Source organism: Aotus nancymaae, unplaced genomic scaffold, assembly GCF_030222135.1.
Source record: "Aotus nancymaae isolate 86718 unplaced genomic scaffold, 86718_ANA_hifiasm-v0.15.2.pri h1tg000003l, whole genome shotgun sequence".
Classification (NCBI taxonomy): domain Eukaryota; kingdom Metazoa; phylum Chordata; class Mammalia; order Primates; family Aotidae; genus Aotus; species Aotus nancymaae.
Window position 1 is genome coordinate 20,480,736 of NW_026988414.1, and position 25,179 is coordinate 20,505,914.

Genomic DNA, 25,179 nt, shown 5'->3' on the forward strand with positions numbered 1-25,179 from the left:
CCCAAAATGCTGGGATTATTGGTATAAGCCACTGTGCCTGGCCCATTTTCAATTTTTTAAAATTGATACATAATAGTTGTACATATTTCTAGGATATATGTGATATTTTCATACAAGCATACAATGTATTATGATCCAATTAGGGTAATTGGGATATCCATCGTTTTAAGTGTTTATCATTTCTTTGTGTTAGGAGAATTTCAAATTTTCTCTTCTAGCTATTTTGAAATATACAATAAATTCTTGTTAAGTATAGTCATTCTATTGTGCTGATGAACACTGAAACTTACTTCTTCTAACTGTATTTTTGTTTCCATTGGTCAAGCTCTCTTTTATTCCTGACCTCTGGTAACCACCATTTGTTCGCTACCTCCGTGAGTTTGATTTTCTGACATATGAATGAGAACATAGGATATTTGTTCTGTGCCTGGCTTATTTCACTAAATACAGTGTCCTCCAGTTCCATCTATGTTGCTGTCAGCAATAGGGTTTCATTCTTTTTTATGGCTGAATAATACTCCATTGTGTTTATGTACCACTTTTTAAAAATCCATTCATATGTTGATGAACACTTAAATTGATTTCTTATCTTGGCTATTGTTAATAGGGCTGCAGTAAACATTGGAGCACAAATATCTCTTCAGTATACAGATTTTCTTTTGGATATGTACTTAGGATATATACTGGGATTGCTGGGTCATATGATAGTTCTAGTTTTAGTTTTTTGAGGAACCTTCATACTGTTTTCCATGATGGCTATACTAATTTACATTCCCACCAACAGTGTATTAATGTTCCCTTTTCTTCACATTCTTACTGTCATCTGCTGTTTTCTGTCTTCTTGATAATAGCTATTCTAACTAGGGTGAGATGAGATCTCATTGTACTTTTTCTTTGCATTTCCATCGTCAAACTTTTTCATGTACCTGTTGGCATTTATATACCTTTTTTAGAGAAATAACTATATTCAGATCTTTTGTCCCTTTTCAAATCAGATTGTGTATTTGCTGTTGAGTTGAGTTCCTTATTTATTGTGGATTTTAATCCCTTGTCAGATGGGTAGATTACAGATATTTTTTTCTGTGCTATAGGTTGTCTCTCTGCTCTGTTGGATGTTTCCTTTGCTGTATAGAAGGTTTTTCACTTGATATAATCCCATTTGTCAATATTTGCTCTAGGTGTCTGTGCTTTTGTGATCCTACTTAAGAAATCTGTGCCCAGACCAATATCTTGATGTATTTCTCCATGTTTTTTTATAGTAGTCTCATAATTCAAGTCTTAGATTTAAGTTCATTTTGGTTTGATATGGTGAGATAAAGGGGCCTAGTTTCATTTTTCTGCATGTGGTTATCTAGTTTTCCTAGCACGATTTATCGAAGAGACTGTCCCTTCCTCAATATATGTTCTTGATGCCTTTGTTGAAAATGAGTTGACTATAAATGGGTAGGTTTATTTTTGGGTTCTCTGTTTTGTTCCATTGGTGTATGTGTCTGTTTTTATGCCAGTTCCATGCTGTTTTGCTTACCATAGCTTTGTAATATATTTTGAAGTCAGGTAATGCAATGCCTCTGGCTTTATTCTTTTTGCTTAGTATTTTTTGCTCATTATTTAGGGTCTTTGTGGTTTTATACAAATTTTAAGATTGTTTTTTCTAGTTCTGTGATGAAGGTCCTTGATATTTTGATAGGGATTATATTGAATCTGTAGATTGTTTTTGGTAGTATGGAAATTTTAATAATATTTCAATCCATGAACATGGGATATGTTTTCTTTTTTGTGTGTTCTTTTAAATTTTTCATCAGTGTTTTATGGTTTTCATTATAGAGATCTTGTATTTCTTTGGTTATAATTTATCCCTAGGTATTTTTTTTTTTTTTGGTAGCTATTATGAGTGGGGTTACTTTCTTGATTTCTTTTCAGATTGTTTGCTGTTGGCATATTAGTCTGTCCTTGCACTGCTATAACTGGGTAGTTTATAAAGAAAAGGAGTTTAATTGACTCGCAGTTCTGCAGGCTGTTCAGGAAGCATGACTTGGAAGGCCTCAGGAAACTTACAATCATGGCAGCAGGCAAAGAGGAAGCAAGCATGTCTTACATGGCATAGGAGCAATAGAAAAAGAACAAAGGGGGAGATGCTACATACTTTTAAACAACCAGATCTTATGAGAACTCACTATCAGAAGAGTAAGGAGGAAGTTGATCCCCATGAACCAGTCACCTCCCACCAGGCCCATCCTCCAACATTGGGGATTACGATTCAGTCATGGGATTTGAGCAGGGACACAAATCCAGACCATATCACATATAGAAATACAATGGTTTGTATGTTTATTTTGTATCCTGTAACTTACTGACTTTATCAATTCTAATAGTTTATTGTTCATCTTTTAAAGAACCCAATTTTTCATTTCATTGCTCTTCTGTATTTTTATTAGTCTCAATTTTGTTTACTTCTGCTCTGAATTTTATTATTTCTTTCCTCTACTAATTTTGGGTTCATTTTGTTCTGGCTTTTCTAGTTCTTGAAAGTGCATCACTAGGAAAGTCTTTCTACTTTTCTGATGTAAACATTTATTGCTGTGAACTTCCTACTTAGCACTGCTTTCATCGTATTCTATAGATTTTGGTATGTTGTGTTTTCATTTTCATTTGTATTAATAAATTTTAAATTTTTCTTACTTGATTTTTTTCTTAGACCCATTGGTTGTTCAGGAACGTGTTGTTTAATTTCCATGTATTTCTATAGTGTCCAAAATTCCTCTTGTTATTGATTTCTAGTTTTATTCCATTATGGTCAGAAAAGATACTTGATGGGATTTTGATTTTTTTTTTTTTTTGAATTGCTTGAGACTTGCTTTGTGTCTAACATATGGTCTACCCTGGAAAATGTTTCATGTGCTGATAAGAAAGATACATATTCTATAGCAGTTGGATGAAATGTTCTGTAAATGTCAGGCCCATTTTGCCTAGAGTGTAGTTTAATTTCGATTTGGGTGGCTTGATTTTCTGTCTGGATGACCTGTGCATTACTGTAAGTGGGGTGTTGAAGTCAGTCTTCAACTGTTTCTTTCCCTTTCCCTTTCTCTTTCCTTCTGCACATTGAATATGTTATTCCAATCCCTTCTGGCCTGTAAGGTTTCTGCTGACAAATCTGCCACCAGGCATATCAGCGTTCCTTTATGTCTTATTTGCTTCTTTTCTCTTGCTACTTTTAGCATCCTCTCTTCATCCTTGACCTTTGTGAGTTTATTTTACGTCTTGGGGTAGTCTTATTTGGGTTGAATCTTCTTGGTGTTCTTTGAACTTCTTTTACCTGGGTGTTCATCTTTTTCTAGGTTTGAAAGTTCTCTGTTATTTCTTTGAATAAACTTTCTACCCGTTTCTTTTTCTACTTCCTCTTTAAGGCAAATAACTCTTAGCCCCTTTGAAACTGTTTTCCAGATCTTCTAAGTATATCTCATTCTTCTGCATTTTTCTCCTCTTACTGTGTATTTTCAGATAACCTGTCTTAGAGCTCACTAATTCTTTCTTCTGCTTGATCAGTTCTGTTCTTGAGACACACTGAAGCATTTGTCAGTCATCCATTATATTTTTCAGCATTAAGATTTGTTCGATTATTTTCCCCCCATTTTAGTCTCTTTACTAAATTTCTCTCATAAGTTTCTGAATTCTTTCTCCATGCTTTCTTGAAGTTGTTGGGCTTTCTTAAAACAGCTATTTTGTGTTGGGCACAATGGCTCATGCCTGTAATCCCAGCACTTTGGGAGGCCAAGGCAGGCGGATCACGAGGTCAAGAGATCGAGACAATCCTGGCCAATGTGGTGAAACCCCATCTGTACTAAAAATACAAATATTAGCTGGGTGTGATGGCACAAGCCTGTAGTTGCAGCTACTTGGGAGGCTGCAGCAGGTGAATTGCTTGAACCTGGGAGGCAGAGGTTGCAGTGAGCTGAGATTGCGCCACTGCACTCCAACCTGGCGACAGAGCAAGACTCTGTCTCAAAAAACAAACGAACAGACAAACAAAAACAGCTATTTTGAATTCTCTGAGGTCACATATCTACACCACTCCAGGATTGGTCACTGGTGCCTTATTTAGTCTGGTTAGGGCAAATGTTTTTTCAAACATTTTTTCTCAGATGTCCTTGATGCTTGTGAACATTCATCAGTGTTTGGGCTTTGAAGAGTTAAATATTTATTTCAGTCTTCACAGTCTGGTCTTGTTTGCACCTGTTCTTCAGAGGGCCTTCCAAATATGACTCAGTGTTGAGTTCCCTAAGCCTGTGGTCACTGCAGTTGTTTCAGCACTAGAGGGCACCCTAATCCCAGTTGTGCCACCACTCTTAACAGACACCTCGATAACCAGCGTTGATGGACTTGGGTAACTAGGTGTCTGTAGACATCTAACATTCTCTGGGTTCCTAGGCAAAGTTTCTTGCTTTCTTCCTTCTCTTTCCCCCAGGTAGAGGGAGTGTCTTCACAATGAACTGCCTGAAGTTAGGGGAAGGGTAATGTGGGCACTCGTGTGGCCACAGCAGCTTAACACCATGCTGGGTTACACCCAAAGCCCATGGCCTCCCAGACCAGCACAGTACCAGGGCTCACCCAAGGCCTATGGCCACCTGACTGCTGCTGATGCTTTTTCAAAGATGGGGCTGCTTTAGTCAGCAGGTGTTGGAGCCACCCAGGACTCGGGACTTAGGTTGTTTCTGGCACACCAGCAGATTCCCGTCTCGCCCGGGCTAGGTCTAGAAGTGCTCCTCCACAGCAGCGTCCTGGAAGTGGGGCTTTTGAACTCTGCCTGGTGCTTTGCTTTATTGTGGCTGCACTGGTGCCTGGTTGTGAGATAAAGTCTCCTGTACTCTTGGTTTTCCTACCCCGAGGTGTGGCCTAGCTGCTGGTGAAATTTATTTGGGGACTGAGGTCACTTTAGTCAACTGACTTGGGTTCCTCTCACTGAAAAAGCTGATTCTCCTCTGGCCCAGGTTTGGTCTAAATGCTCCCTCCTTGGGCACTGGCAGAATCTGCCTGGTGCTGTGTTCTACTGTGACAGGGTGGCACTGAGTTGCAGTGTGAAGTATCGCACTCACTTTGCTCTCCTTCACCCAAGCACACAGGTTCTCTTTCCAAGCTGTGCTGCCTGGGACTGGGAGGGGGTGGTATAGTCAGTGTGTTCTTCCCACCCTATTCAGTGAGTCCCTTCTTGTTATTATGCTGAAGCTGGGTACTGTGATCTCTCACCGAATTATTTTAGTTTTTATGAAGGTGCCTTTTTGGTGGATAGTTTAGTTTGACGTTCCTGCATTAGATAGGGAGGGGATGAGGTTCTGTTGGGCTTTTTTTTTTTTCAGTTTTAAGTTTTTGTAGGTACATGTTGGATGTTTATATTTATGGGGTACATGAGATGTTTTGATACAGGCATGCAATGCTTAATAATCACATCATGGAGAAGAGGGTATTCATGCCCTCAAGCATTTATCTTTTGAGTTGCAAACAATCCTATTATATTCTTTTAGTTATTTAAAAATGTACAATTAAATTATTATTGACTACAGCCACACTAGTTGCTACCAAAGAGTATTAGGTCTCATTCATTTTCTTCTTTTGTTTTTTTATTTGAGACAGAGTCTCGCTCTGTTGCTCAGGCTGGAGAGCAATGGTGCAATCTCAGCTCACCGCAACCTCTGCCTCCTGGGTTCAAGCAATTCTCCTGTCTCAGCCTTCTGAATAGCTGGGATTACAAGTGCACACCAGCATGCCTGGCTAATTTTTGTATTTTTAGTAGAGACGGGGTTTCACCACGTTGGCCAGACTGGTCTTAAACTCCTGACCTCAGGTGATCCACCCACCTAGGCCTCCCAAAGTGTTGGGATTATAGGCATGAGCCACCATGCCTGGCCTGAATTCATTATTTCTATTTTTTTGTACTTGTTAACAATTTTCACCTCCCCTTCCCTGTTCAGCCACTTTGCCCTGCCTCCTGCCTCTTGTAACTTTCTTTTTGTTTTTAGATGGAGTTTCGCTCTTGTTGCCCGGGCTGTAGTGTAATGGCGTGATCTTGGCTCACTGCAACTTCCCCCTCCTGGGTTCAAGCGATTCTCTTGCCTCAGCCTCCCAAGTAACTGGGATTATGGGCATGCGCCACCACACCCAGCTAATTTTGTATTTTTAGTAGAGACGAGGTTTCTCCATGTTGGCCAGGCTGGTCTCAAATTCCTAACCTCAGGTGATCCACCGGTCTCGGCCTCCCAAAGTGCTGAGATTACAGGTATGAGCCACCATGCCCAGCCCCTCTTGTAACTTTTTATTATGGGAAATTTTATACATATTCAAAAATAGAATGATAATAATGTAATGAATTCCCATGTATCTGTTCTTATTTTCTCTATTGAACCCCCCTTTATTTCTGGAATATTTACAGCGAAGTCCAGATATTCATAAATGTATCATTCATAAATATAGTTATGGAGTTTTGTTTTTGTTTTTCATGGCAAGTGTATTGTTATTAACCATAGGAAATATGCAAAAACAGGTACATAAAATGAACCCTAATAAGGATTATGTTGAAATACCTGTTTTCAGCTCAAAGTTGCCAAGAGAAGCTTTTAACCAGGGAAGCTGTAGGACTAAAGCCTTTAAATCCTTTTTCCTCAGTCTAGGAAGCATGTTGCATTAGCACTTGATGCCTCATCACAAATAGAGCGTTTATTGATTAGCATAGGAAAGTCTCAGCTGTTGTCTTAATGCTTGGAAGAGTCAGTGTTTTCATAGCCCTCGAATGCTCTCTATTCATTCCCTTATTTCTTCTCTTCCTCCTAATTTCTTCTGGTTTACAGTAAAAAGTGGAAAATGCAGGTCTAGGTAGTTACATGTTGGGTCAGTGACTCCTACTTGTGAAGCATGTCAACATTTCCGAATCAAATTTTAAAATACTTGAGTGTGTACTAAATAGAATTTTCAAATGTTTGGCTTTTGAAGCACTTTCAAACTTACAGTGAAGCTGTAAGAATAGTGTAAAGAACTCATGTGTGCCCTTTATCCAGATTTTCCAAATTTTCACATTTTACGTTTGCTTTGTTCTCTTTTTTTTCTGAGCCATTTAAAAGTAACATCAAGGCCGGGCGCGGTGGCTCAAGCCTGTAATCCCAGCACTTTGGGAGGCCGAGGCGGGTGGATCACGAGGTCAAGAGATCGAGACCATCCTGGTCAACATGGTGAAACCCCGTCTCTACTAATACAAAAAATTAGCTGGGCATGGTGGCGCATGCCTGTAATCCCAGCTACTCAGGAGGCTGAGGCAGGAGAATTGCCTGAACCCAGGAGGCGGAGGTTGCGGTGAGCCGAGATCGCGCCATTGCACTCCAGCCTGGGTATCAAGAGCGAAACTCCGTCTCAAAAAAAAAAAAAAAAAAAAAAAAAAAATAAATAAATAAATAAATAAATAAAAGTAACATCAAGATATCATATAATTTAAGAGTACAAAGAGTTAAATAGTTGTTAAGTAAATGTCAATAAAATGTAATGGCTACTATTTATTGTGGAGTAACCACAATCAGGCATACTATCTAGTAGTTTTATGTACATTAACCTCATTTAATGCTTAAAGCTTAATGCTGTGGATGATATTATGCTTCTCTTAGAAATGAAGTTTTTGAGGCTCATGGAAGTTTAAATAAGGGTATATAGCTGGTGAGAGACAGCTAGAATTTATACTGACACTTACATGGCTTCAAAGTTGATGGGATTCCCTGTCTTCCTTAGGTGAACCATATTATGCTTCCAGACATCGTAAATCACTGCTTAGTGCTTCTCTACTGAGGCGAGGAGGACAGCAAAGACTTTGAAAAATATCTTCAAGGCATTCTTAAGTCCTTGCTCCTTTACCCTCCCCTGCCTTTGAGCCATTGAATTAGCTGAAAGCAAAGTAGGACAAAACAGAGAAAACAAAACATGCTCAGAAACACACTTTTAAGCAACTGTTCTGTAGAAATGGATGTTTTAGGGAAATGTGTTTTCTCATTCATGGCTTTTACTTCCTTCATTGCAGGCCAAGCAGATAGAACTTCAGTTCACTATTGGCGAAGCCATTACCAGCGCGGCAGTAGGAACTAGTTCTGTGGCTGCCCGAGATGCCTGGCTAGTGACTGAAGAGGAATATACTCCTCCTGCTGGTACCAAATATTCAGCTAATCAATTTATAATTATCAAGTAACGTTTTTGTTCTCTTTATGACATTTGAGGAAAAAAATTACACATTCCATATTCTTTTTCAAATACGTTTACCAATTTCATTCAGTGAAGAAAAATAGTTGATGGAAGAAGACAGCATGAGGCCAGGCACGGTGGCTCACACCTGTAATCCTAGCACTAGAGGAGGCCAAGGAGGGTGATCTCATGAGGTCAGGAGTTCGAGACCAGCCTGGCCAGCATGGTGAAACCCCACCTCTACTAAAAGTATAAAAATTAGCTAGGTGTGGTGGCGCAAGTGTGTAATCCCAGCTATTCTGGGGGCTGAGACATGAGAATCGCTTGAACCTGGAAGGCGGAGGTTACAGTGAGCCAAGATCATGCCATTGCACTCTAGCCTGGGCGACAAAGGGAGACTCTGTCGCAAAAAAAAAAAAAAAAAAAAAAAAAACGGACAGCATGAAATTAGTAACTTTTTTCACTTTGGCAAGCAAGCAGGGGAGTTAGCTCTGGATTACCTTGAAGCTTGTGCTCTTTTCACGAGGATTTCAGTGTTTAGCCAGTTTCAGAATTCAAGGTATAGGTGTTTCCAGATGAAGCGTCCTCTAATCCTTCATTACATAATGAAGCCTCAGTGCCTTCTGCTAGTGTTCTAGGTACACTGGCTTTTAGTGACAGCATATAGTTGAGGGAACATGTGGTTTCTGACTTTGTTGTATATATCATAATTTCAAATGTGTTATGGTTTAATTTGAATTTGGAATTGAAAATATATATTAGTATTTGAGCTAGAATTAAAAAAAATTTTAAACAGAAGGAAAAGTCACCAAGTTTTTATATTTTATCTTCTCAATTAAGGAAATTAAATGACAGTATTCTCATGGTAACAATTTGATTGTGGATTGTGTTCCATCATGAGTAATACATTAATTTAGTTATTGCACTTAGTGTTATAGTTAACATTTAACTCCATGGTAATGTGTTCACTTGTTATTTCATTAGCCACCATAAAGAGGTTTAAAGGAAATAGAAAAACACACTTTTGCTTGCACTGTAATGAGAATTGTGGATTGACGGAAGCTGAATCAGAGTCAGTTTTTTGAGGTTTTTCCTGAACACACATGAAGCAAGGCAAGGAGAAGTTTGTATAGAAGGATGAAGATAAGGGAGGGAAGTGACATTGTTAACAAGCTTAGGCAGCCATACCTGAAGTGGGAATTTTCAGGTTGCATGTGAGAGGTGATAACAGAGACTTGACAGCAGGGAGGGTTCACACTGAGGAGTGGGTTTGCTATGAGAGGCATGTTTCTGACGCCATAGTTTTTTTTTTTGTTGTTGTTGTTGGTTTGTTTTTGAGATGGAGTCTCGCCTTGTTTCCCAGGCTGGAGTGCAGTGGTACGATCTCGGCTCACTGCAACCTCCGCCTCCTGGGTTCAAATGATTCTCCTGCTTCAGCCTCCCAAGTAGTTGGTATTACAGGAGTCTGCCACCACACCTGGCTAATTTTTCATATTTTTAGTAGAGACGGTGTTTCACTGTGTTGGCCAGGCTGGTCTTGAACTCCTGACTTCAGGTGATCTACCTGCCTCAGCCTCCCAAAGTGCTGAGATTACAAGCACGAGCCACTGCACCCAGCCACTCTATGGGTTTTTACATAGTGAGTTAAGCAAATAAAGGTCAGTAGAAAGGTATCTATGCCAGTCTTCATATTCTGAACTCTTTTATTGCTTCAAACTCCTCTTGGAAGATTACATTCTGCCTGGCTTTTTACTCATCCAAAGGAATCTCAAATTGTCCATTAAATGTCAAAGTTTTATTTTTGTCTGTTTCGGGAAAGGAAAACATAACATATTGTGGAGAGAGGGTGATGATGAATCTTTGATGTGAATTTTGGTCATACGTGTTCTATGTCATTCTCATCTGTGTGCTACTCAGCCTTTGGATGTTGTTGGTTACGCTGTACCAGTCTTGCTGTGAATAGAATGAACAGCATTTGAGAAGCCAGTTAGGGCTCAGGTCTTAGCCGTCTTAGCATCTCTACATATTATTCTGGGCATGTTGTGGGACTTGAGTAAGGACTTGTTGGTTTGGTAATTGTATTTGCCCAGATAGTAGAACTGCTGGCAGCTAGAGTTGTGGTTATGGGTATTAGAAGAAGAGATTCTGACTCTGAGAACTAGAGTAGTGTGATCAGTGAGGAGCTATGAAGAGATGAAGGATGGAGGGGAATTGAACATGTCATGTACTGCCAATTGATCAACTAAGGTGAGAAGTGAGAAATAATCATTGGACTTAGCAACAGCAAAGTCATTCGTGATTACTGTGAATAATGTCCATGGAGAAGAGAAGGCAAAAGGCTTATTTGGAGTGCTCAAGAAAAGAGAAGGGCAAAGTTTGAACATGAATTTAGACAACTATTTTGAAGGGTCTTAATGTAAAACTATGCTTGTTACTGGAGGAGTGAGATTTTTGCCACACAGAGGACATTTGGTAATGTCTAGACACTGGGGATGGTGGGTGCTCCTGGTCTCTAGTTGGTGAAGGCAGAGGATGCTGCCAGACATTTTGCAGTGTGTAGCATAGCTCTCTACAATAAAGAATTACCCAGCCAAAATGTCAGTAGTGTTGAGGTTCAGAAACCCTGGAGTAATAAAGGAGAAAAACAGTATGGTAGCTGGAGGAGGAAAGAAGTGCAAAAGGTATCTGTTACTTTTAGGTATCAGAAAAATTGGTGACACTGAGAGAGTAGGGATAATTTTTCATTCTAGAGAACTAAAAAGTTACTTGAGTGCCTTTGAAATGTAATTTTGTTTATGCTAGGTTCTAGAGTGAATAATTATTGATTCCTTCAGCAACTTTAAACACCTTAGTCATTTGGACTTTAGTATGTTACAGGATTGTTATGTTGAATAAATGTTGATTTAAATTTAATTTTTTTCAGGAAACAATGTTGAATTATTTTAATTCTTTATTATTTTTCTTTGTTTTTCCCCAGGAGCCAAAGTGAATGATGTGGTTCCATGGGTATTGGATGTGATTTTAAATAAACATATCATTAGCTCCAACCCACATGTGAGGCAAGCAGCCTGTATCTGGCTCCTTTCCCTTGTGAGGAAGCTAAATACCCACAAAGAAGTGAAGGTGAGCCATGCTGTATGTGGTCAGCCCTTTTGGAAACCACAGTATTATAAGTAGCAAGGAAAGCATATGAGGATGAAGATCATTAACCAATAGTCGATTTTGAAATACATTGTACATGAAGGAATGAATGGTGTATATAGGCTGGAAGATGATTCTAAACTTGAAGGTATAAAGTCAGAAGTGCTTGAGATGGGGAGGCTCAGTTGGACCAATTGTCAGCTTGCATGTGTTAGACTACCTGTAAGTGGTGCAGCTCCAGGTGATTTGGGCCACCTGTAAAGATGAGAACAAAACAGCGATTGTAACTGGCTTGGATAATAAGACTACAAATTTTGTACATAGTGAGAGTAACATTCTTATTCTCTCAAAGAGGTAGAGTTTCAGTGTTGTAATGCCTTTTTTCTTCTTTCAGTCTCATCTTAAAGAAATTCAAAGTGCATTTGTTTCAGTTCTATCAGAAAATGATGGTAGGTTGTTGGTAAATATTTGATTTCTAAACTTATTTGAACTTGTATTTTAAATATTGAAAAACCTGGATTAATGAACGTAAAAGAAAACTTTTTTGAACTACGTGATTAAAACAAATGATCAAACCTTATTTATTAGTAGTAAGGGTAAGCATTATGTTAATGGCTTAAAAACCAAAATTTCTAGTTACGAGACAGAAACTTAGGTTCTTATTTATTTATTTATTTATTTATATATTTATACATTAGAACATGTTCCTTAGTCTGCATTTAAAAATGGAGCTGAGGCCTTCTTTAACATTAGTGTGTCTCTTAATAGCTTTTTTATACTTCTGGTTACTTTTCCTCTCCGATTTAAGCTAGGAGAGAGTGAATGTATGTGTGTTAAACATTTCACTAGTAGCTTTGTTTTATAACTTGATTTAAACATATGGTCTTGCTTTGACTTTTAAGTTAGGTGTGAGTGTATTGAAATCCTGTGAGGCTGTTTTATCTCTGATGTGTATGACTTTACAGTCTGTGGATAGTCTGTCACTGCACTGTCCAGTGACACTGTATAGGTCCATCAGTATTGTCTAGGTTTGTAAACTGGATCTTCTGTGAATGTGGTTCTCATTTATAGTAACTTGTATGGTGCCATGTCCACTGAAATGATTTAGTAGTAGTATTTTTTTTAAATAAAATAGGCATATTGATTCTGTTTTTTATCTTTACTTTGATAACATTTTGGGTCCATGTCAACATAACTTTTTAAAAATTTTGATTTCATAGCAAGTAGACAATTTTTTTTTTAAAGTAATACAATCTTGTCTGCTTTTCTTGTAGAACTTAGCCAAGATGTTGCATCAAAAGGCCTTGGGTTGGTTTATGAACTAGGCAATGAACAAGATCAACAGGAATTGGTTTCTACACTTGTAGAAACACTTATGACTGGCAAAAGGTATGGTGAACTTGAAAATTTTAGATTCAAACCCATAGAGCAAGTTTGTACACATAGAATATGCCGGAGAAGGAAAATTCAGCTTTCCATTTTTTTGTTTATGAAGGCTTTTCTAAATTGCAAGTCTATAGTTATTGTGCTGTGAATATCACAGTTATTCCAGTGTATACTTTAACTTGAGGAGCATGTCACTAGGTCAAGCTTTGAAAGTTTAATGGTCTCAGATAATTAATGCATTGGATTAGAAAAATGCTGTAATTACTGTTGGCTAAATGGAAGTTAAGATGCAGAGAAGAAGCTTGCATATCATTCATAGTCTAATCTGTGAAAAGTGTGAGGGGAAATCATCCATGTAAGGGTTTGCTGCTTTATGTTGCCTGCCTTGTAGGAAGGATAGTTTTTCATGTTGTCACCTCATTTAATTCAGTGCAAATTATGTGGAATGTCTTTTTCATCTGTTAATTTGTTCATTCTGGATTCATTTTACAAAATTTGCAGCCTGATGGAAAGGACTTTTTTATCTTGTACATAGTAAATGCTTGATAGAAAGTTCAGTTTTATCACTTTGTCAGTGAATTGTATTGGCTAGTTGAATGTTGGTATGAAAAGCTTTAAGCTTATTGAAATTCTTCTTGTTTTGATTTAGAGTTAAACATGAAGTTTCTGGAGAGACAGTGGTATTCCAAGGGGGAGCTCTTGGCAAAACACCAGATGGGTAAGTATGCTAAATCCATCAATTGGTTATGCTAATAAACATCTTTAAATATATATATGTATTTATTAGTCTGGTAAATAGAGCAGTCCTGAAGTTGATTTCTACTCTCTTAGGAAATGTTATCTATTGGTGGAAGAAGAAAACTTATATGGAAAAAAAGGCTCATGTCTTAAATTGAGTGTCGTGGAAAATAAACTCTGAGATGGAGATTTCTAGTTTGGAAATTCATTGGGTAGTGCCCTAGGGATCACTTTGGGGTGATGAGGAAGCAGGACAGGGCCTGTGACTGGGGGAGGAGCTGAACTGTTGCCATTGCTTCGGTGGATACCGACCTCTGGAGGAGCTCTGAGCTGGCATGGAGTGACCTTTTGGAGTTGTTCTGCTTTGAGGCATGGAGCCTGGCCCTTTATGTCCCGTCAGTGACCAGCCATTGGTGGTGGGCTGCTGCTTGGGAGCCCATGATGTTGGGCCCTAAGGGCATTTCTGGGAGACTGACTAGGCCAAGAACTGTCAGATCTCAGGCAGCTGAGTCCTGGGGGACACCTGAAAGCATAGCCAGGTGTACCCACTGCCCCTAGTTTTTGGGTGCGTGTAATTCTTTATCTTAGAGGCCACTACTTTGGCATTTAAAATAAATTGCTCGAGCTTGACCTCCTTTATTTTATCATGCTTTATTTCTGTGGATCGTTAGGCAAATCTTTGCTGGTTGCAGGGCCTTGCTGTGGTGTCACACATAGCCTGCTTCAGTGTTTTCTGCAACAGGAGAAAGCTGCAGTGTGTTCTGTCCTTGACTTTCCCCCACAGTGCACTGTTACCACGTCAAAAATGGTTTTAATTTTACTTACTCTCCTTATAGACTCTAAGTTTTTAAAAAAGTGCTTACATTTTACAAAATAACATAAAACGATTAGATATTTGAGCCGATTTTATTTGTTCAGAGGAATGTTAACAAGACTCCAGTTGGTTTAGGGTGGTCTAGTTTAGAAAAGACTTAGGGAAAACAGATGTTGTCTTCAAATGACTCTCTTATGATCATGTGAGATTATGTGTAATGTAATGAAGAATTATTGAGTTGCATCCCCAGGTGGTGAGGGCACCACTTCCATGGACTTACACGTGTATTTAGGTCATTTATCAGCAGCGATGTAGATGGACTTAGGAATTGCTGTTAGTTGAATTAGCTGACTTTTTATATTCTTCCCAACCTGGCTTTCTTTGTCCATGGTGATAAGATAACTCAGTATTAGAAATTGAGTGAAAATTTGATTTTAATATGTCCTAGTAATACTGATGATGTAATTTTTTAGGCTGGAGAGAGAGAAGTTTATTACTGCCTACCTCTTTTTCTTTGTTTCCAAGTCAGGGCCTTTCTACTTACAAGGAACTTTGTTCTCTGGCAAGTGATCTTAGCCAGCCAGATCTGGTGTATAAATTTATGAATTTAGCTAACCATCATGCAATGTGGAACTCTAGGAAGGTAAGTTGCTATCACTGGACGATTATTTTTTGTTTCCCTGCAAATCAAACATGCTACATTGGCAGACAGTGGAAAATGATATACAGTGCATTTTGTGAAAGTCTGTGCTTGATGAGAAAGCTGAACCCCACAAAGCTACTATTGATTGGAAAGCCCAATAAATCAGCCTGTATTTAGGCATAAGTTTGGGAGGGAGAATTTTTTGCTGTGTTAATATTTTACTGTAATGGGTGCATCTGAGTCACTTCATCCTATTATTATTTTTAGGGTGCTGCTTTTGGTTTTAATGTAATTGCTACCAGAGCTGGAGAGCAGTTGGCTCCTTTTCTGCCTCAGCTAGTTCCTCGACTTTATCGTTACCAGTTTGATCCCAATCTTGGCATTCGACAGGCCATGACAAGTATTTGGAATGCGTTAGTCACTGACAAATCCATGGTAAGTATCTGTGGACCCCTGCGTGTTAGGGAAACAGGTCAAGCATAGGATTTAAACCCAGTGCCCATCTTACTTTCTACTATTTTTATACTTACTTGTTCAAACCAATAAATTGTCTTTCATTCTATGTTTCTTCCTTCTTTCAAGGCATCAAAGACATATATGGCAACATTTACTGAAATCTCCAAAATGGAAACAATATAAATGTCCACTGGGCAGATGGTTAAGGAAATGATTATATATTCACACAAATGGAATAGTAAATGTGGATAGAGACTATTGATGCAGTGGAGAATGGGTCATAATCCCACCTCCAGTGAATTCGGTTAGTTGGGGAGACAGCCAAGGAAGCAGGCAATTGCCATATTGTTTTCTCTCTTGGTGTCCTATCATCTGGCTGGTCAGAATGTTCCATTTAGGTATTAAGATTTCTCAGGGCTTATCTCTGAGTATCTTTTGCTCTCTGAGGTTTCTCTGTATCAATCAGTTCCAAGGCATATAAATGTCATCTTTATTGTGAAAGTTCCCAGTCTAACACTTTTGGTCCAGCTGTCACTTGCACTCTAGACTTGCGTATGTCTACTTGAAATTTTCACTTTACTGTTGTTTCAGAATACCATAAGCCCAACGTGCCCAGAACAGGACTTAAAAAATAACCTTCCTCCTCTGTTTTCACTGTTCACCTATTTGCGCAAGCCAGAAAACTTGGTGTCATACTTTATTTTGGGCTGTGTCTCACCATCACCCCCAACTGAATCTAGTAGCAAATTCTGTTGTTTCTGTTTCCAAAGTATTCCTTGAATCTGCTCTCTTCTTTTCCTGATTCTTTCCTGATGAACAGGTCATCATCGTCTTCTCTTTTCTCTTTGTCTTTCTTCATTTAATTATCTACATAGTAGCAAAAAAGATTTTAAAAATGCAAATTAGATTGTGCCATTTTGGGTTAAAATCATTTAGTGGCTTTACAGCTCATTTTAAATAAATTCAATGCTCCTTACTATGTCTTACAAATCTCTGCCTATAATGTGGCTCCTTCCTGTCTCTCCTATCTGGTACTAGGGTGAGTATGTTCTATTCATGGTGGTACTTCAGGGTTCAGCTTTGAAGGCTCAATGAGTTCTGCTTGCTCCAGGAGGAATTGTGGTACTTCTGGGTCAGCCAAGATCTAATAGGCCATTGGGCTTTGTAGGTCTGAGCTCAGGACACAGGCCTAGGACCTTGAGATATGAGTACCATCTCTGTGAGTGAAAGGATTAGGCCACAGTGTGGATGAGATCACCCATGGAGAATGCTGAGAGAAGCAGACATAGGAAGACATCAGTTTGTTATTTACCTCTTTGTCTTGGTTTTCTTACATGTGAGTAAGGATAACAAAACCTTTCCTACCTATAAAAGTGGAAAAGCCATAAATTTTGAGAGGGTCAGCATTGGTATAAATCTGAGTCTACCATTATTTTCTCGTTACTACCAAGTTGCTAAGTAGAACAGAGGCTTAAAAAGTAAAACTCATATTTCATTCTGAACAATCATGAGCTAGGCACTGGGTAAGGTACTGGGGTTAAAAAGATGAGTGAGACACTGTCCCTCATTAACTGCACTGATGACAAGTGAGGCACTGTCCCTCAGTAACTGCACCGATGACGAGTGAGGCACTGTCCCTCATTAACTGCACCGATGACGAGTGAGGCACTGTCCCTCATTAACTGCACCAATGACGAGTGAGGCACTGTCCCTCAGTAACTGCACCGATGACGAGTGAGGCACTGTCCCTCATTAACTGCACCGATGACGAGTGAGGCACTGTCCCTCAGTAACTGCACCGATGACGAGTGAGGCACTGTCCCTCAGTAACTGCACCGATGACGAGTGAGGCACTGTCCCTCATTAACTGCACCGATGACGAGTGAGGCACTGTCCCTCAGTAACTGCACCGATGATGAGTGAGGCACTGTCTCTCAGTAACTGCACCGATGACGAGTGAGGCACTGTCCCTCAGTAACTGCACCGATGATGAGTGAGGCACTGTCCCTCAGTAACTGCACCGATGACAGTGAGGCACTGTCCCTCAGTAACTGCACCGATGATGTGTGAGGCACTGTTCCTCAGTAACTGCACCGATGGCGAGTGAGACACTGTCCCTCAGTAACTGCACCGATGACGAGTGAGGCACTGTCCCTCAGTAACTGCACCGATGACGAGTGAGGCACTGTCCCTCAGTAACTGCACCGATGATGTGTGAGGCACTGTCCCTCAGTAACTGCACCGATGGCGAGTGAGACACTGTCCCTCAGTAACTGCACCGATGACGAGTGAGGCACTGTCCCTCATTAACTGCACCGATGACGAGTGAGGCACTGTCCCTCATTAACTGCACCGATGACAGTGAGGCACTGTCCCTCAGTAACTGCACCGATGATGAGTGAGGCACTGTCTCTCAGTAACTGCACCGATGATGAGTGAGGCACTGTCCCTCAGTAACTGCACCGATGATGAGTGAGGCACTGTCCCTCAGTAACTGCACCGATGACAGTGAGGCACTGTCCCTCAGTAACTGCACTGATGATGTGTGAGGCACTGTCCCTCAGTAACTGCACCGATGATGAGTGAGACACTGTCCCTCAGTAACTGCACCGATGACGAGGGAGACACTGTCCCTCAATAACTGCACCAGTGACGAGGGAGACACTGTCCCTCGATAACTGCACCAATGACGAGAGAGACACCATCCCTCAGTAACTGCACCAATGACCAGTGAGACACTGTCCCTCAATAACTGCATTGATGACAAGTGAGACACTGTCCCTCGATAACTTCACTGTCCTGAACAATAATTGTGTTCGACCCCCTTGAAGGTCTCCACATAGTGGAACAGTGCAGTTACTGTATGGTCTTGTGTGATGCACCTTCAGAAGGTGCTACGGGAACAGAGAGGAGGTTACTCAGGCCAGTCTTCTCTGGGAAAGAATGGCTAATACGAACCTTGAGGGACAAGTAGGCGTTGGCATGTAGGACCTACAAGCACGTAGGACCTGGGAAGGGTATTGTAGATAGAGGTGATATGTACCAAGGAAAAGAAGTGAGACAGAATATACTTTTGGGGCTGGACAAGTCATGGAAGGCTTTGTGTGCATGCCCAGGTGATTGGACTTCATTCTCATGCACTGAGGAAAATAAGAGCATCAAATGTACATTTTAGAATGATCACCTGACAGCTTTTAGCGACCAAAGTAGGGAGAGATTTGTGGGCTGAGTGGCCTAGAGAGACATGGAGCCTGTAAAATACAGAAACATGGTCAGTGTGGTTAAGTGTGGTTAACCAGTGTGGTTCAGAGTTGAATAATTTGATTATTGATGGATTTTGCATGTTAAATTTTATCCTTTTGCTTTCATTAGGTGGATAAATATTTGAAAGAAATTCTTCAAGATTTGGTTAAGAACCTTACAAGCAGTATGTGGCGAGTTCGAGAATCCAGGTACTATTTTTAGGAATATAAGTTTAGTCAAATAAAACTGAATTTTTTTTCCTTTCAGAATTTCCAGGTTTTATACTTTGTGCAAAAGGACTAAATTAAAACTGCTGAAAAGCTGGCCGAGTGTGGTAGCTCACACCTGTAATCCCAGCAGTTTGGGAGGCTGAGGTGGGTGGATCACCTGAGGTCAGGAGTTCAGGACTAGCCTGGGCAACATGGTGAAACCCCATCTCTACTAAAAATACAAAAATCAGGTGGGTGCAGTGGCATGTGCCTGTAATCCCAGCTACTCGGGAGTCTGAGGCAGGAGAATCACTTGAACCCAGGGGGCAGAGATTGCAGTGAACCGAGATCGCACCACTGCACTCCATCCTGGGCAACAGAGTGAGACTCTGACTCAAAACGAAACAAGAAAAAAACAAAACAAAACAACAAAACTACTAAAAAGCATGATTTCTGGTTGGCTACGTTTGATAGTTATTTTTCTTTAACAATTTAAGCTTTGGTCAATGATTTTCCTAAATTGTCATAGTTCATATAAGTATGAAATCAAAGAAGTTGAAGATTACCTGTTAAATTGGTAGACACCAAGATATATTTTTATAGTGTCATGACTTTATAGTGTAGCATTTCTGTATACAGATTACATTCATTCAGTGCCCACTGTATACTTGGCAGTGTGCTGAGCCCTGGGGGCACACCGTTGAATAAAAACCGATGTGTCATCTCAAAGGGATTGTATTATAGTTACGGGAAACAAACATTTTATAATTGTAAATGCCGTATATATATTGGTATATTTGAGGGACCCAGAGAGAAGTCAAGCTGTCTTGGAGTAAGGGGATGAGAACTTGAATTAGAGGCAGAATCTGTATTCTTTTTTAGTATAAATGTTTCATAGTAAAATACTGACCTTCTTCATCATATATTGAAATGAAATTTTAATTTTCAGCTGTTTAGCTTTGAATGATTTATTGAGAGGAAGACCCTTAGATGACATCATTGATAAACTTCCAGAAATTTGGGAAACGCTTTTTAGAGTACAAGATGATATCAAGGTATTATAGAAATAAATCACCATTTATATATACAAAAAGTTAAATTGGAATTATTAAAATATTTATGTTGCATATGTCAAAATTCCATCTCCAGATAATTTTAAGAGACCAACGTTTTCCTCCAAAGTTTCATGTTTTCCTCCAATGTGTCTGTGAAATTGTAAGGTTGGGTATCCTTAGATCTAAATTAAATAGACTTAGGGAAAAAAAGATGGCCTATATACCTTCTTTCAATAGAGATCTCATGATTCTATTGAATTAGGGACAAACAACAGTTTTGAACATAGTAATGGTATTTTGATCAGTTCTGTAAATGGGATTAATTATTCCCAAATAATGTGACCAATTAATTTTAGGTATTTTGATATTTTACCATTAAAATTAGGCACTTCAATTTTACCTTTCTTTTTGCTTTATTTATTGGAGACTTTTAAGTGTTTCAGAATTCTCACATAGCTCTTTATATATTTACTTTTAAATTACATTTAGTTTCTGAACTGTTAATAGCTAATTTTTTTAAGGTCAAAATAGGTTACAATTAATGTTTAAAAATTAATAGTATGGCATGGTACTGTGTTCCTTGATGGGCAAAGAGTCTAATAAGATACTTATTTTTTTAACCTGATATGAAATGTAGGATTTTCCCCCAATCTCTATAGGGTCTGAGGCAATTAAACTGCAACTTGTAGAGTAAATGACAGTGAAATTCTCTAACTTGTATTATGTCACACTTTTGTCATTTTTAGGAATCTGTACGAAAAGCAGCAGAACTAGCTCTGAAAACTCTGAGCAAGGTGAAAACTCCTGTCTTACATTGGGAATGGAGTGGGGCAGGGTTCTGGGTGACCATGACAGTAAGGATTTATTGATTGTCATAGGAAATGACATTTAGTTGCAGTATAATTGGCTTTGTGGTGTAGTTCACTACTCTTACAGTGAATGAGAAAGTGAGTGCTATAAACACTGCAGTGCTAGTATGTTGAACAGAGTATACTTGTGGTGAACTGAAGATAAAACTTAGACTTGACCCTGAAGAGCACATCACTCCATTAGATCAAGCAACACCTGTCTTTTCTCTTGCTTTTGCTATGTTTATATATAAATCTACCTTTCATGTCTATTAGGTTAGAGAGATTTTTGAAACTAAATTATCTACCACTTGAACTTGATTTTGTGATATATCAGGAACTTTTACATTCTAGTTACACAAACCTTGCCATAGGTCACATTGGTAATAAGTAGTAAAACTAGGTTTTAAGTACAGGTGTTTTCTTGTTTAATATGTGATCTTGACCACTATATTGTGCTGCCGCCCAATGTTATTGATGATGATGATGATGATGGTGATGATAATGATGATGATGATGATAGCGATGATAACACTTTACACCTTCTTTATTTAATTTTTTATTTTAATTATTTTTGAGACAGGGTCTCACTCTGTCACCCAGGCTGGAATGCAGTGGTGTGATCACGACTCACTGCAGTCTTGACCTCCCAGATTCAGGTGATCCTCCCATCTCAACCTCCTGGAGATCTGGAACCACAGGCGTATGCCACCATGCCTGGCTAATTTTTTGTATTTTTTGTAGAGACAGGGTCTCTTCGTATTGCCTAGGCTGGTCTCAAACTCCTGGGCTCAAGTGATCCACCTGCTTCAGCCTCCTAAAGTGCTGGGATTACAGGCATGAGCCACTGCACCCAGCCCTAAACCTTTTTAAAAGTGTTTTCTTACATATAGTCTCATTTCATCATCATCTGTTTTGTTCTGTATTTCACAAATTGGAGGACCAATGCGTAGAGAGTGAAATGTATTACCAAATTTTCTGTTTAGTTCTTGGCAGACCTAGGACTCAATCTCAGATCTCATTCCTCTTTCTCTCTATAGTATCGTAGAAAGTAGATTCACTTACTCTTTTCATGGATATATGAAGTGGAAAGTCTTGTCAGATGAATGCTTTATTAGATGAGCGGTCACTTTCACTAACATCCATTCTCTTTGTATGTGAGGTCTGTGTGAAAATGTGTGACCCTGCCAAAGGAGCAGCTGGCCAGAGAACCATTGCGGCCCTTCTGCCTTGCCTTCTGGACAAAGGAATGATGAGTCCTGTGACGGAAGTTCGAGCCCTCAGGTGTGCATCAGTTGATGAAATGGATGTGTTAGATTTGCTCAGTTCCTAGAAATTGTGTTTCTTTCAAGGTTAGATTCTTGAAAATATGGAGAAACGTTTAGGAGAATGACTCTTGGGTTATTTGTGAAAACTTATATTTGTGAAAACCTAATATTATCCCTCTCCAATCCCCCGACCCCCTGCTATCCATCCCCTAATGCCTCCACCCCCGCAACAGGCCCTGGTGTATGATGAGAGGACCATGTGAAATGACATGATTGGAATACAGTCAGTGAGGAAAAATAAATAAGAACAAAAGAGGAGAGTGGAGGCTGTTAAAAAAAAGATTTAAGAAATGCAGTAGATTGCAATGCGTGAGTGAACTTGGATCCTGATTCAAACAAACCATTTTAAGAAGCTGATGAAACAGAGAAATTTGGATATTTGATATGAAATAATCATTCATATTTTTAAAGTGTGAAAATGGTATTATTATGATAAACAACCTTTGTATCTTAGAGAGTCATACTGAAGTTTAGTTAAGGGATATGCTTTCAAGTGCAGTCACGTGTCACTTAGTGACAAGGATATATTCTGAGAAATGTGTCGTTAGGTGATTTCATGGGTGTGCAAACATTACATGAAGTTGGAAAGATGGTGCAGTCAGATTGCTTATGCAGGGTTGCCACAGGTCTGCTCACTTCGTGTCTCTATGTCACATTTTGGTAATTCTCACAATATTTCATACTTTGCGTTACTATTGTATCTGTTATGGTGATCTGTGATCAGTGATCTTTGATGTTACTTTTGTGATTGTTTTGGAGTTATATGAACTGCACCCATTTAAGTTGGTGAACTTAATTGATCAGTGTTGTGTGTGTTCTCATTGCTCCCACTGAACAGCTGTTCCCCATCTTTTTCCCTCTTCTCAAGTGTCTTATTCCCTGAGACACAGCAATATTGAAATCAGGCTAATTAATAACCCCACAATGCCCTCTAACTGTCTAAGTGAAGAGAACAGGTGCCTGTCTCTCACTTTAAATAGAAAGCTAGAAATGATTAAGCTTAGTGAGGAAGGAATATTGAAAGCTGAGATAGGCTGAAAGCTAGGCCTCTTGTGCCCAACAACCAAGTTGTGAATGTAAAGGAAATGTTCTTAAAGGAAGTTTAAAGTGCTATACCAGCCAACACGCAAATGGTAAGAAAGTAAAACAGCCTTTTGCTAACAGAAAGTTCGAATGTTCTGGATAGAAGATCAGATCAGCCACAAAGTTCCCTTCAGCCAAAGCCTAATTCAGAGCAAGGCCCTAACTCTCTTCGATTCTGTGAAGGCTAAGAGAAGTAAGGAAGCTGCAGGAGGAATGTTGGAAGCTAGCAGAGGTTAGCTCATATGGTTTAAGGAAAGAAGCTGTCTCAGTAACATAAAGGTGCAAGCAGTTGCTGATATAGAAGCTGCAGCAGGTTATCCAGAAGATCTAGCTCAGATCACTGATAAAGGTGTCTACACTCAACAACAGATTTTCAATGGAGATGAAACAGCCTTCTGTTGGCAAAAGATACATGTAGGATATTCATAGCTACAGAGAAGTCAGTGCCTGGCTGCAGTGCTTCAAAGGCCAGGCTGACTACCTTGTTAGGGGCTAATGCAGGTGGTGACTTTAAATTGAAGCCAGTGCTTATTTACACTTCTGAAAATCCTGAAGCCTTAAGAATTCTGCTAAATCTGCTCTGTGCTCTAGAAATGGAATAACAAAGTCTGGATGACAGCCTGTCTGTTACAGCATGATTTACTGAGTATTTTAAGCCTGCCGTTGAGGTCTACTGCTCAAAAAAACAACAACAACAAAGATTCCTTTCAAAGTATTACTCATTGACAGTATGCCTGGTCACCCAAGAGTTCTGATAGAGAGGTACAAGGAAATGAATGCTATTTTCATGCCTATTAACCTAACACAGTATCCATTCTGAAGCCCATGGATCAAGGAGTAATTTCATGCCTGCTGTAAATTCAAGTCTTACTATTCAAGAAGTGTATTTTGTAAGGCTAGAGCTGCAATTAATAGTGATTCCTTTGATGGATCTGGGCAAAGCAAGTTGAAAACATTCTGGAAAGGGTTCACCATTGTAGGTGTCATTAGAACACTCATGATTCATGGGAGGTCAAAACGTCATCATTAGTAGGAGTTCAGATAAGTTTATTCCAACTTTTATGGATGACTTTGAGGAGCTCAGGATGTCAGTGGAGAAAGTCACTGCATATGTGGTGGAAATAGCAAGAGAATTAGAAGTGGGGCCTGAAGACATGACTGAATTGTTGCAATCTCATGATAAAACTTGAACAGAAGAGGAGCTGCTTCTTAGCGATGAGCAAAGAAAAGTGGTTTCTTGAGATGGAAGCTACTCCTGGTGAAGATTCTGTGAACATTGTTAAAATGACCACAAAGGATTTAGAATATTTCATAAACTTAGTTGATAAAGCAGCAACAGGATTGGCGAGGATTGATTCCAACTTTGAAAGATGTTCTAACATGGGTAAAATGCTATCAAGCCACATCTTATGCTACAAAGAAATCTTTTGTGAAAGGAGGAGTTCATTGATGCAGCAAACTTCATCGTTGACTTATTTTAAGAAATTGCCATAGCCACCCCAGCATTCAGCAAACACCACCCTGATCAGTCAGTAGCTATCACCATTGAGGTAAGACCCTCCACCAGCAAAAAAATAATGACTTGCTGAAAGCTGAGATGATCAGTAGCATTAAGATATTTTAAAATTAAGTAGGGTACTTTATTTTAGACATGATGCTATTGCACTCTTAATAGGTTTGTATGCACTGGTAAACCAGAAAATTTATGTGGCTTGCTTTGTTGTGGTGGTCTGGAACAGAACCTGCAGTATCTCTAAGGTATTCCTGTATGATCTTATGGGACCACTGTTGGACATGGTGGTCTGTTGTTATTGACTGAAATGTCTCATGCATCACATGACTAATACAGTGGCAGAGGGAATAGTGGCTGTATATGGAGGAGGAGGTATAAACGAAACAAAATTGGTCAAATGTTGCTAATTGTTGAACTGGGTGGAGCATATATGGCATTTCATGCCTCCTATAAATTCCTACTATAAAATTTCACTAGAAATATAAATTTCTACTATAAATAAATACATGGAATTTTA

At 39.3% G+C, this 25,179-nt stretch overlaps 1 protein-coding gene across 3 annotated transcripts in view; it reads left to right on the forward strand.

Annotated features, from left to right (window-relative positions):
* Window positions 1-25,179, forward strand: part of ECPAS (Ecm29 proteasome adaptor and scaffold) — a 121,783-nt gene that overhangs the window by 78,681 nt on the left and 17,923 nt on the right. For all 3 annotated transcript variants that reach the window (XM_064378979.1, XM_021672147.2, XM_064378974.1), the window contains exons 24-34: window positions 8,048-8,171; window positions 11,183-11,328; window positions 11,741-11,795; window positions 12,621-12,735; window positions 13,382-13,450; window positions 14,810-14,927; window positions 15,195-15,362; window positions 18,756-18,835; window positions 19,785-19,890; window positions 20,637-20,684; window positions 21,901-22,022. In XM_064378979.1, the coding sequence (XP_064235049.1) occupies window positions 8,048-8,171; window positions 11,183-11,328; window positions 11,741-11,795; window positions 12,621-12,735; window positions 13,382-13,450; window positions 14,810-14,927; window positions 15,195-15,362; window positions 18,756-18,835; window positions 19,785-19,890; window positions 20,637-20,684; window positions 21,901-22,022 (1,151 nt within the window). The remainder of the gene's footprint in view (window positions 1-8,047; window positions 8,172-11,182; window positions 11,329-11,740; window positions 11,796-12,620; window positions 12,736-13,381; window positions 13,451-14,809; window positions 14,928-15,194; window positions 15,363-18,755; window positions 18,836-19,784; window positions 19,891-20,636; window positions 20,685-21,900; window positions 22,023-25,179) is intronic.